This window comes from Stegostoma tigrinum, chromosome 25 (genome assembly GCF_030684315.1).
Source record: "Stegostoma tigrinum isolate sSteTig4 chromosome 25, sSteTig4.hap1, whole genome shotgun sequence".
NCBI lineage: Eukaryota > Metazoa > Chordata > Chondrichthyes > Orectolobiformes > Stegostomatidae > Stegostoma > Stegostoma tigrinum.
Genome location: NC_081378.1, coordinates 23,839,832 through 23,857,855, shown reverse-complemented (window position 1 = coordinate 23,857,855; position 18,024 = coordinate 23,839,832). Strand labels below are relative to the sequence as shown.

Below are 18,024 nucleotides of genomic sequence, written 5' to 3'. Positions count from 1 at the left end.
AGAATCAATTCAAATTGTCAGAATTCTTAATTTTCAATATGTTTGTATGATATCAACTTTCCATCACCTGGATCTGCTAGAGGTGCCATCATTTAGCATATTTGCTGGAACTTATTGAAATACACAAAAGGGAACAGAAGACAAGTGTACACTATTTGTACATGTCAAAAAAGTAACCTATTCCCAATTAACAAATGATTTTATTGCCCAGAAGTTTCTTTTGGTGGACATTAGGTAGTATGCATTAATTTTGCTTGTTCAAACACCAAGCAAATTCAAGTTCAGCTAATTCAGTTACTTTGTATGCAAAGAAAAACGAGCAGACCAAGGGAAAAGAAGTTACAGCAACCACAAGTTTTGTAAGTTAGTGTTAGCACTTGATACACTGTATTAATAATACTTTGCTGAAGGAGATACAAATCTCAGTCAAATCAATATAGGTTTTGCTGTGATATTCTTAGTTTACAACACTAAACTTCTCTCATATTATCAACAGTATTTCCCAAAGTATATAAAATTCTAAATAAGACTAAATTTTAAAGTACAGACAGCATATATGAGGATCAATGGTTGGCACAACATCGTGGGCTGAAGGACCTGTTCTGTGCTGTACTGTTCTATGTTCTATAATACAGCTGTAATGTTACAGTACAGGATCAAGGGACTGACAACTCATACTGCTGTTCACCCAGAAAATATTATTGGTCAGTCACAACAGCTCATTGAAAAAAGTTAACACTGCTTCTCAGCTCCCTGACCTGCATGGGTATCCAGTATTTTTAGTTCATATTACAATTCATACCTGTTTCTCTATCTCAGCTTGGCCTTCATCCCTTGTACTTGATGCAAGTACTTCATTTAAGGCTTGGAGGCTGGAAAGGAGAAGAGACAAAAAACAAATTGAACTCTCCTAAATAAAATAGCATGGCCAGGCTTTCTGGGACAGATTAGTATTTCTAGACATACTGTCATTTATATGAATGACTTGGATGACAAAATAGGAGGTATGGTTGGTAAGTTTGCAGATAACAATAAAATTGGTGTGGTCTTTAGCCAAGAAGGTTATCTCACTACAAGACCTTGATCAGATGGGCCAAGGAGTGGCAGATGAAGTTTAATTTAGATAAATGTGAGGTGCTACATTTTGGTAGGGCAAATCAGGGCAGGGCTTATACACTTAATGGTTAAGGTCCTGGGGAATGTCGCTGAACAAAGCACTTGGAACGAAGGCTTATAATTTCTTGAAAGTAGAGTGATAGGTATACAGGACAATATGGTACACTTTCCTTTATTGGTAAGTGCGTTGAGTATAGGAGTTGAGAGGTCATATTTTGGCTGTACAGGACATTGGTTAGGCTACTTTTGGAATATTACATTCAATTCTGCTCACCCTGCTATAGGAAATTTCACGTGAAACTGGAAAGCGTTCAGAAAAGATCTACAAGAATGTTGCCAGGGTTGGAGTGTTTAAGCCAGAGGGAGAGTCGAAATAGTTTGGTATTTTCTGTGGCGTGTCAGAGGCTGAGAGGTGACCTTATAGAAGTCTATAAAATCATGACAGGAATGGATAGGGTGAATAGCCAAGGTCTTTTCCCAGAGTAGGGGAATCCTAAACTGGAGGTCATAGGTTTAAGGCGAGAGGGGAAAAAATTAAAAAGGGATCTCAGCGGCAACTTTTTCGTGCAGAGGGTGGTGTGCATATGAAATGAGGCGCCAGAGGAAGTGGTGGTGGCTGGTATAATTGCCACATTTAAAAGGCATCTGGATGGGTTTATGAATAGCAATGGTTTGGAGGAATATGGGCCAAATGTTGTCAAATGGGACTAGATTAAATTTAAAATATCTGGTTGGCATAGATGAGTTGGACCAAACAATCTATTTCAATACTGTGTAACTCTGACTCAAAGTACTTTTTAATGAATTAATTTAGTCCTTGAATGGTCATGAGAATTAAAAAAAAACAAAATTACCACCTTTGTACTTTCTGCAAGTATTTTGCAAATTTATGATATATAAATGTAAATTTTTTTCACATTAAGTCATACCCTATGTAATTGCATGAAAACAAAATTGATTTAAAGCAGCTACTGGGGTTGGGGGCAGTGAAAAGGCTCGGTCAGAGTTTTTAGGAGAATGTTAAAATGAGAATGATGCAAGTGGAGATGGAATTCCTATGATGGGGATAAACAGAAATGGAAATATATAAAACAGATAAGGCTTCACAGCAGCTGAGCTGAGCGAACAGAGACTGGTGACATTAGAGGTGGTAGTCTTTGTGTTGGAGAAGATATACAGTAAGGAACTCAGCTCAGGGTCAGTTATGATGGCCGTAGATGCTGATTCAACAGGAGAACAACGCCCAGTGTAGAAAACAGAATTTCAACCACGAGCAAAGTAATAAAGCACATTTATGCTATAATTTCAGAGCTTAGTACCTTATTATTTTCAGTTTTTGTTGTAATAATGTCTTAATGAAGAACAGAAGAAAATCACGAATTACATCTCTCTCAGGGATACTCTATTGAGATATGAATAAATGTATGAACTCAAAATTTTAAGACAAATTAATAAATTGTTCACGTAGAGTGTGATGGAATACTCCCCACTTGCCTGGATGAGTGCAGCCCAACAACACTCAAGAAGCTTGACACCATCCAAGACAAAGCAGCCTGCTTGATAGACACAACATCGACAAGCATACACTCCCTCCACCACCGACACTCAGTAGCAGCAGTGTGTACTATCTACAAAACGCCCTGCAGAAATTCACCAAAGATCCTCAAAACAGGACCTTCCAAACCACTTCCATCTCGAAGGACTTTGGCAGCAATTATATGGGAACACCACCACCTCCAAGTTCCCCTCCATGTCACTCACCATCCTGAGTTGGAAATATATCGCTGTTCCTTCACTGACGCTGGGTCAAAATCCTGGAATTCCCTCCCTAATAGCATTGTGGGTCAACACACAGCAGATGGACTGCAGCAGTTCAAAAAGGCAGCTCACCACAACCTTTAAGGGCAACTAGGGATGGACAAGAAATGCTGGCCAGCCAGCGACGTCCACATCCCACAAATGAATAAAAAAAATTATGCAGATAAAGAAGTTTAAAATAAAGAGATACTTGCCTCACTAGTTCAAGTCGATCGCAGAGTTTCTCCACATCCTCCATCATTTTCACATTTTCAGCATGATTATCAGTGAAATAGTTCCAATTCTTGAAAATAAGTGTTTCATTTTTAGAAATTATTGGATTTTATATTCCGATTGTTACAAATTAGCACTGACTTTAACTACAAATGTCCATGTTTGTATAATTCTTGTATATTGTATATAATATTGTATAATTCTTACAGCTATTTGTACAATGATGGCAGCACATATAGAATGTGGATAACGGTCAGATGTCAAGAAGGAAGGTGAGATCACAGGTATACAATTGGTGTAACATCGACATAAAATCAAACCAAAGGCTCAAATTTCAACTCCTCATTACTAATTTATGCTTACTCACCACTTCCTTGGCAACGACTGGTCTTGAGCACTTCATAGAGTCATACAGCATGGAAACAGACACTTCATCCAACTAGTCCACATCAATCATGTTCCTAAACTAAACTAGTACCTTGGCCAATATCCCTCCAAACCCTTCCTATTCTAGTGTACTATTCCATGTACTAATCCAAATGTCTTTTAAACACTAACTGTACATGCACCCACCATGGTGTTGCCCCTCATGTCCTGTTTAAATCTTTCTCCTGTCACCTTAAAAATACACATCCCAACTTTGAACTCCTCCACCTTAGGGAAAAGACCACTGCTATTCACCTTATCCGTGACCCTCATGATTTTATAAAATTCTATAAAGGTCACCCCTCAATCTCCTACGCTCCAGTGAAAAAGGTCCCAACCTATTTTTAGAACTGAAACCAATTCCTGGCAACATCTTGGTAAATCTTTTCTGAACCCTCTCCAGTTCAATAATTTCTTCCCCATGACAAGGGCACCATGTCTAAAGAGGGCAGATGTGAGATGGAAATAAATTAGTTGGTTCCCACTTTTGATTACTGTTCTTTTCTAGCAAGTACAGAGGTGTAAATAGGGCAAGGTTCAGTAATTCTGCTAACATCTCTGCGCTTCAGATAAAGTATGGGGTATGGTGGGTAGGATTGCTGATACCCTCAGAACTTTAAGAAGCAACATCTTCATAACAGGAAATTATAGGGAACTATCTTGAAGTGATGCACTGATTTGACGTTCCGAAGACCTGAGCCTCTATAACAAATTTTAAAATATTCTTGCTTGTGTCTATTAACAATTTTTTAAAAAGCCTTTTGTGGTGATTTGTCTGCAAACTGATGTATACTATCAGGTTATTGTCTCAAAACAGTTTGCAGTTGAACAAAATATCTCCTACTCTTTATAGGAAGGGTGAAAAAGGTATCAGAACTGGTGCAGGCACAATGGGCTGAATGGCCCCTTCTGTGCCATTTAAGTTCTGCGACAGTGTCTATTTTATAGTAGACTTACCAGATTTTTATTGTAAACTGGCAGGTGAGATCAGACAGAACAGCGAGTACTAACACGTGACACTACTGGACAGTTGGTAAACTTCACATCCAGTAGCTATTAAGGTATTCTATATGGAGTTACATCAGTTGTACTGGTCTAGTCTCCTAGTTATGGACAGGAGTCACTGAACAATGCAAGGAAACAGGAGATAATGACAATTCTACATTTGAAATTAAATTCATAACAAAGGGTTGAAAGGAGGCAGGGCTGATTTCTGTAGAAAAGGGAAGTCTCAAACTTTTAAATAGGTAATCTCAGATTCATGAAAGGTGAATACAACGAAACGGGGCATAGATATGGAAGTACACAGCTTTAGCGATGAACACGAAGGACAGATATAGAACTCAGCTCGTGATGTTCGGAACCCCAAACTTTTGAACCTACTCATTTCCACAGCGCAGTGGAAAAGGGACACAGATAGCTACACAAGTAGAATTTGTAGCAGGAATCAAAGTTAAATCACTTCAGTCTTCCAGATATTGTGACTTATTCCCGACTTTATATGATGCAAATCCTCTGCATGCTGAGGAATACAGAGTAAGAAAGAAGTGGAGAGAGACGTTAGGTATGAACATATAAAAGCGATGTGAAACCTGACCCAACCCTTGCAAATACATCACTAAAGAGAAGTATGCAAGTAATGAAAAGGAGTTAAAGTTACTTAAGTGAGTGGGTGGTACGTCTTTTGGATAAGCAGAGAAGAGAAACTGGCGGAGAATGACATGAAGGAATAATTATGAACACTGTACAAAGGTCAAGGAAGACCAGGAAGGATGGTGCATGATATACTAACTCACAAAGGAGATCACTCATGACTGAGTTGGGCTGTTCCAGCACTTCTTTAAGGACAAAAGTGAATTGGAGAGAGTGAGGAGCATGAAGCTGGAAGACAATATATTGTGTTAAGTATAGGGCTTGAAAATTAATAAGATACTGTACAAGTTTGAGGCAGAGTCACACAGCATGGAAGTAGGCCCTTCAGTCCATGCCAAACTTAATCCCAAACCAAACCAGTCCCACCTGCCTGCTTCTGGCCTGTATCCGTCCAAACCTTTCCTATTCATGACTGATTTGTCTTTGAAATGTTGTAACTGTGTCTGCATCCACTACTTCCTCAGAAGTTCATTCCACATGCAAACCACCTTCTGCATAAAAAAATTGCCCTTCATTTTTTTTTAAAATCTCTCATATCTCACCTTAGAAATATGCCCCCTGGTCTTGGGAATCCCCCATCCTAGGGAAATGATACACACCATTAATCCTATCTATACCCCTCATAATTTTACAAAACAATAAGGTCACCTCTCAATCTCCTATGATCCAGTAAAAAAAACCCAGCCTATCTTTAACTGATAAGAGAAAGTGGTTACCCAAACAAAAAAAATCCTATTAATTTCCTTTCAACTGATTTGATGTTTAATTAACACAGTTTCACAATGTGTGAAAAATCTTGACTTTGCAATTTTTCAGCTGTAATTGTGTATTTATCATGTTTAATGACAGCAGCTAGGCATGTCACATCACAAACAACACTAATGGCTTCAGCCACTATGTAATTGATACCAGCATGGCAGCATCTGGTGAGAGTAAAAATGAGAACAGAAACCTGGAGGCAACAAAAAAATTACTAAAAGATAGAAATTCTACTGTTCAAAGACCAGCAAATAAAGACTGCCAGGAATTTTTTTTTAAAGGTAATAATATCCATCCAAGTATGACATATATGGAGGAAACTGGAAATGGAATCATGGCTGATTTAGTGAATTTTGCATTAGCAAACGGATAGTCGGATGGTAGAGACTGTAGAGACAAAAAAGTCTGCAAAAGGGCTTTTCTACATCATGTAAAGAAATTGCTTTTCTCTAGTTTGGCATTAACTTTTATTTCTTAAGCTCTTGTCTACCAATTCAAATGTAAACAGCACTATTGCTATCAATTTAATACATATTTGTGTTAATCTATATCATAATTTGATGTTGGTCAAGAGAAACCCAGGACTAGAATACTATACCAACAAAGGCTATTTCTGTTTTTTTTAATTTATCATGGCCCTCATGCTAATGGGTTACATTTCTTTGTCTGCTTCAGAGAGACTTGCTTTACAGTAAATCACAAATTTAATCCATGATTTTCCATCTACAGTAAATCCTCTGTATCGAAGAAATCATAAATTGTGAATTCGCCTATCTGCGCCAAAAAACTAGTAACAATAAAAATCAACATTGGTGGGCAAAGAACACATATTTGTGATTTTTTAGCCATTTAACCTATTTTGGTAATGAGCTTTGCCTTGTGAATTTCATCATTTGCAGGGGTTCTCAGGAATGAAACCCTCATGGTTACAGAGGAATGATTGTATTAACTTTGGAAATTATCTTGATATTCAAATTGCAAGCACCAGAATAGATCAGCCACATAAAAATAAAACAGTGCATCACACCTTACAAACTGTACGCAGCTTTTGCCGTTCCTTCTTAATTGCTTTCTTCTGTATTTCCTTTTCCTTTTTTGTTTGCAAGGCCTGTTGTCTGGCTGCTTCTTCTTCCTTCTCTTTGGCCAACCGGGCAACTTCTAATTCAGCCTGTTTTTGCTTTTATTTGAAGAAAAACAGAAGCATTTTGAATGTCTTTCTAAAAGAGGAAAAACTTCCAAGATAACTTGGTTTGAGCAAGCAAAATTTATTGATGCGTTATGGATTCCTTTACCCTAAATCAGTTTGATTTAAAGACCAAATTAAATCACAAAATTCATGGCATTAAGAAATGTATTTTGAAATAACCCATGTCTAAAAATGTATAATTTTATTAATATTTAGGATAAATTAATGTAAAAGTCTTCTTAAAACTTGTCAAAGTGCTGCATTTATTATTTGAACAACAGTGCTGGAACCCATTTTTGACTTTACTCAGTTGTCTCACAGCATGCTTTTGTGCCATGTCCTACATTCACACATCTGTGATGGCTTGGGTCTAGTACTTTTTTTCCACATTTTATTGATCTGCAAACGAGGATGAAAGACAACCTGACACTTTTTGCAATTAAAGTGAATTAAGACGTACAAACATTCATTTTTGTATTGTACAGAATTCAGCCTGGCCAAAGAACAGAAAGGATGTGAACTTCTTGTCACATGGAATTACAGCACATTTTACAATCTGCACTAAAATGGAAATGCTTCTCACCATTTCAAGTGGCTAGAATTAGTAGACTTAAGGTGCTTTAGTATTCCCTTTTTATATCTTCTGTCACCAAAGAGCCCAGCATTCCAGCAGTCAAGGCAGTTACCGAAAGTAATAAAAGATGAAGCCCATACTAACAACAGAACATGACCTTGCTGGATTATATACGTGGGAAAGAAAGCAAAGGACAAAGGTAAAGGTAGTGCTTTGGAAACTATTTTCCAATTTAACACTATTTTAACTCCCCACCTTCTGAATGGCAATTACTTTAGGGGGAGGTGATGGTCTAGTGGTATTACTGCTGGACTGTTATTCCAGAGACTCAAGTAATGTTCTAGGGACTTGGTTTCGAGTCCCACTATGGCAGATGGTGGAATCTGAATTCAGCAAAAAACTGTGGAATTAAGAGACTAGTGATGATGGAATCCACAGTCAATCATTGGATCAACCCATCTGGCTCAATGTCCGTTAGGGAAGGAAACTGCCACGCTGAATTGTTCTGGCTTACATGTGATTCTAGATCCAAAGCAATGTGGTTGACTCTTAATAAATGATGGCCTAGCCAATGACACCCTCATCCCGTAAATGAGCAAAAAACAAGTTACTGACTGGAACAAACACTAACCTGGCCAGCTATGATACTTGCCACGAATGAATATCCATTATGAAAAAAACTTTGAAAAACCCAGTCCCAGATTCCAAGAAAAATATAAACAATAAAGTGGTTTAATAACATTGAATATTTTGGGTAATGGAAGATGGAGAAAAATTGTGGCTGCGAAAAGCGGCTCCTTTCTTGAGGTATTTTCAGTGCTGGAGCTGATTTCCTTGAATTCTCGGAGCAGTAGTTACTGTTTTATAATCTGTTGCATTGTTTTGGAACTTTGGGGGAAAAAAATCAAAACAGCAGCATTTCAAAAAAGAGGAAGAGACAAAGGCAGTGAGTGACCACATAGTGGGAATTGAAACAAACAGAATAATAAACCTGCACTGCTGTCTGATCCAGCAGAGAATCTGCACAGTTGTCTGCCACTGCTGTTTGATGTGAAGTATCTCTAGGCATCTGAGTTCTTCTAAGAAAAATAAACAAACAGCTGAATTTACAGCTGACCTTAGAGAAACCCATGTGGAGTGGCTCACGGCAGGGGAGCAGCTATGTGGCTTTATCTTAAAGTGTAACGTTACTCGGTTTTTTTGTAAATTTAGAATAGTGAGTACAGTGGGTTCTTTTCTGATTAAATATTTTATTGAGATCTGTCTCTTGATTAAACTTTAAAAATATAAAAACCTAAGTCAGCCTGCGGCAGTGTTTTTAGAGCAATAAGATTGTGCAATTTTCTAGGATTGTAGATTGACTAGGTGCAATGGTGATCTTTAGGAAAGTGATGTGCTGTTCCTGTTGGATGGAGGAGATTAGGGAGAATTTCCATGTTACTGATGATTATGTCTACAGGAAGTGTGTTTGGATCGTTCGGAGCAGTAGCTTGAGACAATGAGGAATTTACGGAGCTGGGGTGTAATGGACAGCAGTTATAGGAAGGGAGATAAACCAAAAGATACAGTCAGGTAGATGGATTACTTCTGGGAAAGGTGGGGAGGCAGGTTGTGCAGGAGTCTCCTGTGGCTATCCCCATCCTAAACAAGTACGCTGTTCAGAAAATAGGGGGTGATGGACTCTGAGGAATGCAGCACTGACAGCCAGGTTTCTGGTAGCGAGACTGGCTCTAATGTAATGAGAGGTACGTCAGGTTCAAAACGATTGATTGCGATGGGGAACTCTCTAGTTAGACACACAGACAAATATTTCTGCAGCCAACAAGGAGGCATCAGAATGGTGTGCCGACTCCCTGGTGCCAGGATCAAAGAGAGTGCAGACTATTCTCAAAGGGGAGAGACAGCGGTGGGAGTTTGTTGTATACATTGGTACTAACAACATAGGAAGAGAAAAAGACAAGATTCTGAGAAGCAATTAGAGAAAGTTAGGCAGGAATTTAAAAAAAAAGTCCTCAAGGGTAGTAATATCCATATTGCTCCCAATATAATGAGCTAGTGAGGGTAGGTATTGATAGGAGGATACAGCAGATGGCTGTGTGGCTGAGGAACTGGGGTCGGGGCTGGGCCTGTGGGAATGGATTCACATTTCTGGATCATTCGAACTTCTGGGGTAAGAGTGAGTTGTATAACGATGGATTGCACTTGAATTGGAAGGGGACAACTCTACTGGTGGGGGAATCTGCTAGAGTTGCTTGGGAGGAATTAAACTACAGTGGGGGTTGGGGAGCAGGGGACATCCAGGGAGATAGGAAAAAGATCAGTCTGGGACTGGTACAGCTGGGAAAAGGTGCACAAATAGTCCGGGCAGGCAGGAACAAAGCAGAGAATAAGGTACGACTGATTAGTTAAACTTCATTCATTTCAATGCAAGAGGTCTAACAGGTAAAATAGATTAACTTTGGGCATGGTTGGGAACCTGGGACTGGGATATCATAGCAATCATGTGGCTCAGGAATGGACAGGACTGGCAGCCTAATGTACAAGAGTACAGATGCGATAGGGAGGATAAAAAGTGGGGCAAGAGAGAATGGGAAGTAGTGTTTTTGATTAGGGATAACATTATGCTGTACATAGGGAGGATATTCCTGGGAATACGTCCAGATAAGTTATTTGGGTGGAACTGAGAAATAAGAAAGGGATGATCACCTTATTGGGATTGTATTATACAGCCCCCAATAGTCGGTGGGAAATTGAGAAGCAAATTTGTAAGGAGATCTCAGCTATCTGTAAAAATAATAGAGTGGTAGGGGGTTTTAACTTTCCAAACATAGACTGGGACTGCCAAAGTATTAAGTGCTTGGATGGAGAGGAACTTGTTAAGTATGTACAAGAAATTTTTTTGATTCCGTATGTGGATAACCAACTACAGAAGGAGCAAAATTTGACCTACTCTTGGGAAATAAGGCAGGGCAGGTGACTGAGGTGGCTGTGGGGGAGCACTTTGGGACCAGTGACCATAATCTACTAGTTTTAAAATAGTGATGGAAAAGGATAGACTGGACCTAAAAGTTAAAGTATTAATACTGGAGGAAGGCTAATTTTGACAGTATTGGGCAAGAACTTTTAAAAGTTGATTAGGGTCAGATGTTTATAGGTAAAGGGACAACTGGAAAATGGGAAGCATTCAAAAATGAGATAATGAGAACCCAGAGGCAGTATGTTCCTGTTGTGGGGAAGGGCAAGGCTGGTAGGTGTACAGACTGCTGGATGCCTAAAGAAATTGAGGTTTTGGTCAAGAATGAGAAGGAAGCATATATCCAGGTATAGATAGCAGAGATTGAGTGAATCCCTAGAACAGTATAAAGGTAGTAGGAGTATGCTTAAGAGGGAAATCAGGAGGGTAAAGAGGAGGCATGAGATGGCTTTGGCAAACAAGGTTAAGGAATCCAAAGAAAACATGAAGGACAAAATGGTAACTAAGATAAGCAAGGCTGCCTATGGGTGGAACCACAGGAGATTGGGGAAGACACTAAATGAATATTTTGCATCAGTATTTACAGTAGAGAAGGATGTGGAAGATAGACATGGAGAAATCAATAGTGACACATCGAAAAATGTCCTCATTACGGAGAAGTGGTGCTGTATGTCATTTAACGCATAAAAGGTGGATAAATCCCTAGGACCTGATCACGTATACCCTAGAACTCTGTGGGAAGCTAGGGAAGTGATTGGTGGATCCCTCAGCAAAATATTTGTATCATCAATAGCCACAGGTGAGGTACTGGAAGACTGGGGATTGGCTAACGTGGTGCCACTATTTAATAAAGGTCGCAAGGAAAAACTAGGGAACTATAGACTGGTCAGCCTGACGTCGATGATGGGCAAGTTGTTGGAGGAAGTCCTGTTCCTCAGGATTTGTGCGCATTTGGAAAGGCAACGAATGATTAGGGATAGTCAACATGGCTTTGTGCATGGGAAAAAGTGTCTCACTAACTTAAGTGATATTTTGAAAAAGTAACAAAGTGGATTGATGAGGGCAGACCAGTGAACGTGATACATATGGACTCCAGTAACACCAACAAGGTTCCTGGTGGCAGACTGGTTAGCAAGGGAGATACAGTGAGAACTAGCCATTTGGATAGAGAACTGGCTTGAAGGTAGGAGACAGCGTGGTGGCGAAGGGTTGCTTTGCAGACTGGAGGCCTGTAACGAGCGGTGTACCACACAAATCTGTGCTGGAGCCACTGCTTTTTTGTCATTTATATAAAATTATTTGGATGTGAACATGGGATATCGACAGCAAGTTTGCAGTGGACAGTGAAGAAGGTTACCTCAGAGCACAATGGGACCTTGATCAGATGGGCCAATGGACCAAGGAGTGGCAGGCAGAGTTTAATTTGGATAAACGTGAGGTGCTGCATTTTGCAAAGGCAAATCAGGGCTGGACTTATACACTTAATGATTAGGTCAGGACCTGGGGAGCATTGCTGAACAATGAGACCTTGGAGTACAGGTTCATCGTTCCTTGAAAGTGGAGTCAAAGGTAGATAGGATAGTGAAGTAGGGCTTTGGTATGCTTGCCTTTATTGGTCAGCACATTGAGTATCTGAGTTTATGTTGTGGGTCATGTTGTGGCTGTACGGTACATTGGGTGTGCCACTTTTGGAACACTGTCTGCAATCCTGGTCTCCCTGCTATAAGAAGGATGTTGTGAAACCTGAAAAGGTTCAGAAAAGATTTACAAAGGATGTTGCCAGGGTTGGAGGGTTCGAGCTATGGAGAGAGGCTGAATAGGCTGGACCTATTTTCCGCGGCATGCCAGAGGCCAAGAGGTAGCCTTACAGAGGTTTATAAAATCATGAACAGCGTGGATATGGTGAGCAAACAAGGTCTTTTCCCTGGGGCGGAGAGTCCAAACAAAAAAAGGGCATCAGTTTAAGCTAAGAGGGGAAAATTTAGAAGGGACTTAAGGGGAAAGATTTTCCACTGTGGAGGGTGGTGTGTGCATGGAATGAGCTGCCAGAGGAAGTGGTGGAGGCTGGTACAATTACAACATTTAAAAGGCATATGGATGGGTATATGAATAGGAAAAGTTTAGAGGTATATGGGCCAAATACTGGCAAATGGGACTAGATTTATTTAGGATATCTAGTCAGCATGTTTTCATGTTGTACATCTCTATGACTATTTGTTATTAAAGCACTTGTATTAAACAGATAAACACTAATAATACCAGGGTCCGGGACGTCTCCGATCGGGTGTATAAGGTTCTAAAAGGGGAGGGCGAACAGCCAGAAATCGTGTTACATATTGGCACAAACGATATAGCCAGAAATAGGTTTGAGGATATAAAAAGTGATTTCAGGGAGTTAGGATGGAAGCTGCAGAGCAGGACGAACAGAGTAGTGTTCTCTGGTTTAATACCGGTGCCACGAGATAGCGAGGTGAGGAACAGGGAGCGGGCGCAGCTGAACACGTGGCTACGCAGCTGGTGTAGGAGGGAGGGCTTCAGATATGTTGATAATTGGGATGCCTTCTGGGGAAGGTGGGACCTGTACAAGAAGGACGGGTTGCATCTGAACTGGAAGGGGACCAATGTCCTGGGTGGAAGGTTTGCTCGAGTAGTTCGAGAGGGTTTAAACTAGTATGGCAGGGGGGTGGGAACCTGAGCTGTATACCAGAGGTGAGCGTTGATGCAGGTGAGGCAGTAGCAAGAGGTAGACCAGCTAGTGGGAAGGATTTTCCTGGGAAGGAACCAAGGGATCGGTTAAAGTGTGTTTGCTTTAATGCAAGGAGTATCCGGAATAAAAGTGATGAACTTAGAGCATGGATCAGTACCTGGTGCTATGATGTTGTGGCCATAACAGAGACATGGGTTTCTCATGGGCAGGAATGGTTGCTGGATGTTCCAGGGTTTAGAACATTTAAAAAGAATAGGGAGGGGGGAAAAAAGAGGAGGGGGTGTAGCACTACTAATCAGAGAGGGTATCACAGCTACAGAAGCTTCCTTTGTCGAGGAAGATCTGCCTACTGAGTCAGTATGGGTGGAAATTAGGAACAGCAAGGGAGTAGTCACCTCGTTAGGGGTTTACTACAGGCCCCCCAATAGCAGCAGGGAGATTGAAGAAAGCATAGGTCGACAGATTTTGGAAAAGTGTGCACGCAGTAGGGTTGTTGTAATGGGTGACTTTAACTTTCCTAATATTGATTGGAACCTCCTTCGAGCAGAAGATTTGAATGGAGCTGTTTTTGTAAGGTGTGTTCAGGAGGGTTTCCTAACGCAGTACGTTGACAGGCCGACGAGGGGAGAGGCCATTCTAGACTTGGTGCTCGGAAACGAGCCGGGGCAGGTATCAGATCTTGTGGTGGGAGAGCATTTTGGTGATAGTGACCATAACTGCCTCACATTCTACATAGCTATGGAGGAGGAGAGGATTAGGCAGAATGGGAGGCTATTTAATTGGGGAAGAGGAAACTATGATGCGATTAGACATGAGTTAGGAAGCATGGACTGGGAGCAGTTGTTCCATGGTAAGGGAACTATAGACATGTGGAGACGGTTTAAGGAACAGTTGTTGGGAGTGATGAGTAAATATGTCCCTCTGAGACAGGCAAGAAGGGGTAAGATTAAGGAACCTTGGATGACGAGAGCGGTGGAGCTTCTAGTGAAAAGGAAGAAGGTAGCTTACATAAGGTGGAGGAAGCTAGGATCAAGTTCAGCTAGAGAGGATTACATGCAGGCAAGGAAGGGGCTCAAAAATGGTCTGAGGAGAGCCAGGAGGGGGCACGAGAAAGGCTTGGCAGAAGGAATCCGGGAGAACACAAAGGCATTTTACACTTACGTGAGGAATAAGAGAATGGTCAAAGAAAGAGTAGGGCCGATCAGGGATAGCACAGGGAACTTGTGTGTGGAGCCTGAGGAGGTAGGGGAAGCCCTAAATGAGTTTTTTGCTTCTGTCTTTACGAAAGAAACCAACTTTGTAGTGAATGAAACCTTTGAAGAGCAGGTGTGCATGCTGGAATGGATAGAGATAGACGAAGCTGATGTGCTGAAAATTTTGTCAAACATTAAGATTGACAAGTCGCCAGGCCCGGATCAGATTTGTCCTCGGCTGCTTTGGGAAGCGAGAAATGCAATTGCTTCGCCACTTGCGAAGATCTTTGCATCCTCGCTCTCCACTGGAGTCGTACCTGAGGACTGGAGAGAGGCAAATGTAATTCCTCTCTTCAAGAAAAGAAATAGGGAAATCCCCGGCAATTATAGACCGGTAAGTCTCACGTCTGTCGTCTGCAAGGTGTTAGAAAGGATTCTGAGGGATAAGATTTATGACCATCTGGAAGAGCATGGCTTGATCAAATACAGTCAACACGGCTTTGTGAGGGGTAGGTCATGCCTTACAAACCTTATCGAGTTTTTTGAGGATGTGACTAGAAAAGTTGATGAGGGTCGAGCTGTGGATGTGGTGTATATGGCCTTCAGTAAGGCATTTGATAAGGTTCCCCATGGTAGGCTCATTCAGAAGGTCAGGAGGAATGGGATACAGGGGAACTTAGCTGCTTGGATACAGAATTGGCTGGCCAACAGAAGACAGCGAGTGGTAGTAGAAGGAAAATATTCTGCCTGGAAGTCAGTGGTGAGTGGGGTTCCACAGGGCTCTGTCCTTGGGCCTCTACTGTTTGTAATTTTTATTAATGACTTGGACGAGGGAATTGAAGGATGGGTCAGCAAGTTTGCAGACGACACAAAGGTCGGAGGTGTCGTTGACAGTGTAGAGGGCTGTTTTAGGCTGCAGCGGGACATTGACAGGATGCAGAGATGGGCTGAGAGGTGGCAGATGGAGTTCAACCTGGATAAATGCGAGGTGATGCATTTTGGAAGGTCGAATTTGAAAGCTGAGTACAGGATTAAGGATAGGATTCTTGGCAGTGTGGAGGAACAGAGGGATCTTGGTGTGCAGATACATAGATCCCTTAAAATGGCCACCCAAGTGGACAGGGTTGTTAAGAAAGCATATGGTGTTTTGGCTTTCATTAACAGGGGGATTGAGTTTAAGAGTCGTGAGATCTTGTTGCAGCTCTATAAAACTTTGGTTAGACCGCACTTGGAATACTGCGTCCAGTTCTGGTCGCCCTATTACAGGAAAGATGTGGATGCTTTGGAGAGGGTTCAGAGGAGGTTTACCAGGATGCTGCCTGGACTGGAGGGCTTATCTTATGAAGAGAGGTTGACTGAGCTCGGTCTCTTTTCATTGGAGAAAAGGAGGAGGAGAGGGGACCTAACTGAGGTATACAAGATAATGAGAGGCATAGATAGAGTTGATAGCCAGAGACTATTTCCCAGGGCAGAAATGGCTAGCACGAGGGGTCATAGTTTTAAGCTGGTTGGTGGAAAGTATAGAGGGGATGTCAGAGGCAGGTTCTTTACGCAGAGAGTTGTGAGAGCATGGAATGCGTTGCCAGCAGCAGTTGTGGAAGCAAGGTCATTGGGGTCATTTAAGAGACTGCTGGACATGTATATGGTCACAGAAATTTGAGGGTGCACACATGAGGATCAATGGTCGGCAGAACATTGTGGGCTGAAGGGCCTGTTCTGTGCTGTACTGTTCTATGTTCTATGTTCTAAATGTGAAACTCTGTGACATTTGAAAGTAATTAGTAAAATACTATTTTACGTGTAGATTTCAGTACAGCTTTCTTTATTTCTTGGTGAAAGACTCAGTGAAGCCCCTCTCCATCCACAGGCACACAGCTCAACTAGCCATACCCTGCCATCCTCCTCAAACACTGATGTGTGTCCTCCCTCCACCTTCCTCAGTCACTCAATCAACCCCTCCCTCGCTAATCACTCACTCATCCCCTCCTTTTCCACCCTACGCCAGCTGGACTTCTATACCTCGTCTGTATATTGGAGAGCTGACTAGACAGAAACAACAGTCAGGCTCAAAACCCAGATCCCAGATCAACACTTTCCCCAATTCTACTTCACAATATATTTTTAACTGTAGTTGTTTGTTGTCTCTTCAGTAGCCAGAAGGTTACATCTGGGAAAACCACAAAGCTCTACATTACTCACAGGCAGGCCTGAGAGAGAAGATCCCTGGACACAACTAAAATGCAGAATTGTTATTCTAATGGCAATTTTGAGCACTAAATTAAAAATGGCAACTAGAATTAACAGTTCACCAAACTAAAAAGACTAACTTCCACTATTTTTATATCGACTTCAAGTTGGTGCAAATTTTAGTGGAGTATGGATAAATCTGTAACAGGTAAATTGGAATTAAAAACTGTCTGGCAATCTAACAAAAATGCCTTTGAGGAGGATGCTTGTACATTTGGAAGAGGGAGAAATGCAAAGCAACCAAAGCCAGAGGTGAAATGCCTTCACGCAACTGACAACTCTGGCACGTTATATTTTCCCCACATGACATTTGTTCCTAAAATTATTCCAGCAGAACTCACATTCAGAATTAAACTGGATAGATATTACCAAGCTTCTAATCCTTACTTTCTCTTTTTCTTCTTGTTCTTTTCTTTTTGCTTCAGCTTTTGCCTTCTTTTCTGCTTCTTTCCTTGCCTTTTCTTCTTCTTTAAACTTTTTTATTCTAGGATCACAGCTGTAAGCAGTGTCTGTCAAGCAAATCACCACATAAAATGTTGTATTTCAGTAGTGTATGGCATTGCATGCTGCAAAGTTCACTGGTAAATATTGGCAGTATATTTGCATGCATGGCAGGCTTACAGACCAGTATTTAAATGAATTAAACCCAAAGGCATGGAACAGACCAATACAATAAATTATTTTGAAAAAGCTATTAAAACAATAATATTAAAAAGGGTAGGACAGTGCACAGCTATGGATTAAATAATCTTTTACTGTGCTGTACCAGCCTACGATTCTAAAATAAGTGAATTTGTAACACTGTCCATTTCCTTTTAATCATCTGAAATGAGCACGTTTGTTACATCAAGTGTCAAGTGCTCAAACAGAACTAAGTGGCTGCCAAACAGAAATAATGATTGTGCTGAAATTATGTAATATTAGAAGGCACCATTGCAGAGTATATTATCACATCTCGAAATTCAGTAATTTTTTTAACCACTATGTAAATACGACAGCTAAAAGCCCCACAAATGGGAATACTGTTTTGGGTAGCGCTAGTCGGGATAAGAGTACTGATGACCAGGACCCTAGAAGAACTCTATGCTTCATCAAATTATACCATGATATCTGTCACATTCATTTGAACGAGCCATATAATGTCTCATATAAAAGGAA

At 40.9% G+C, this 18,024-nt stretch overlaps 1 protein-coding gene across 1 annotated transcript in view; it reads right to left on the bottom strand.

Moving 5' to 3' along the window:
* The window catches only part of dnajc2 (DnaJ (Hsp40) homolog, subfamily C, member 2), a 51,659-nt gene that overhangs the window by 3,028 nt on the left and 30,607 nt on the right, over positions 1–18,024 (bottom strand). The window contains exons 9-12 of the mRNA XM_048554231.2: positions 17,254–17,375; positions 7,013–7,162; positions 3,129–3,217; positions 803–872 (exon numbers count right to left, since the gene is read on the bottom strand). Of these exons, the coding sequence (XP_048410188.1) occupies positions 803–872; positions 3,129–3,217; positions 7,013–7,162; positions 17,254–17,375 (431 nt within the window). The remainder of the gene's footprint in view (positions 1–802; positions 873–3,128; positions 3,218–7,012; positions 7,163–17,253; positions 17,376–18,024) is intronic.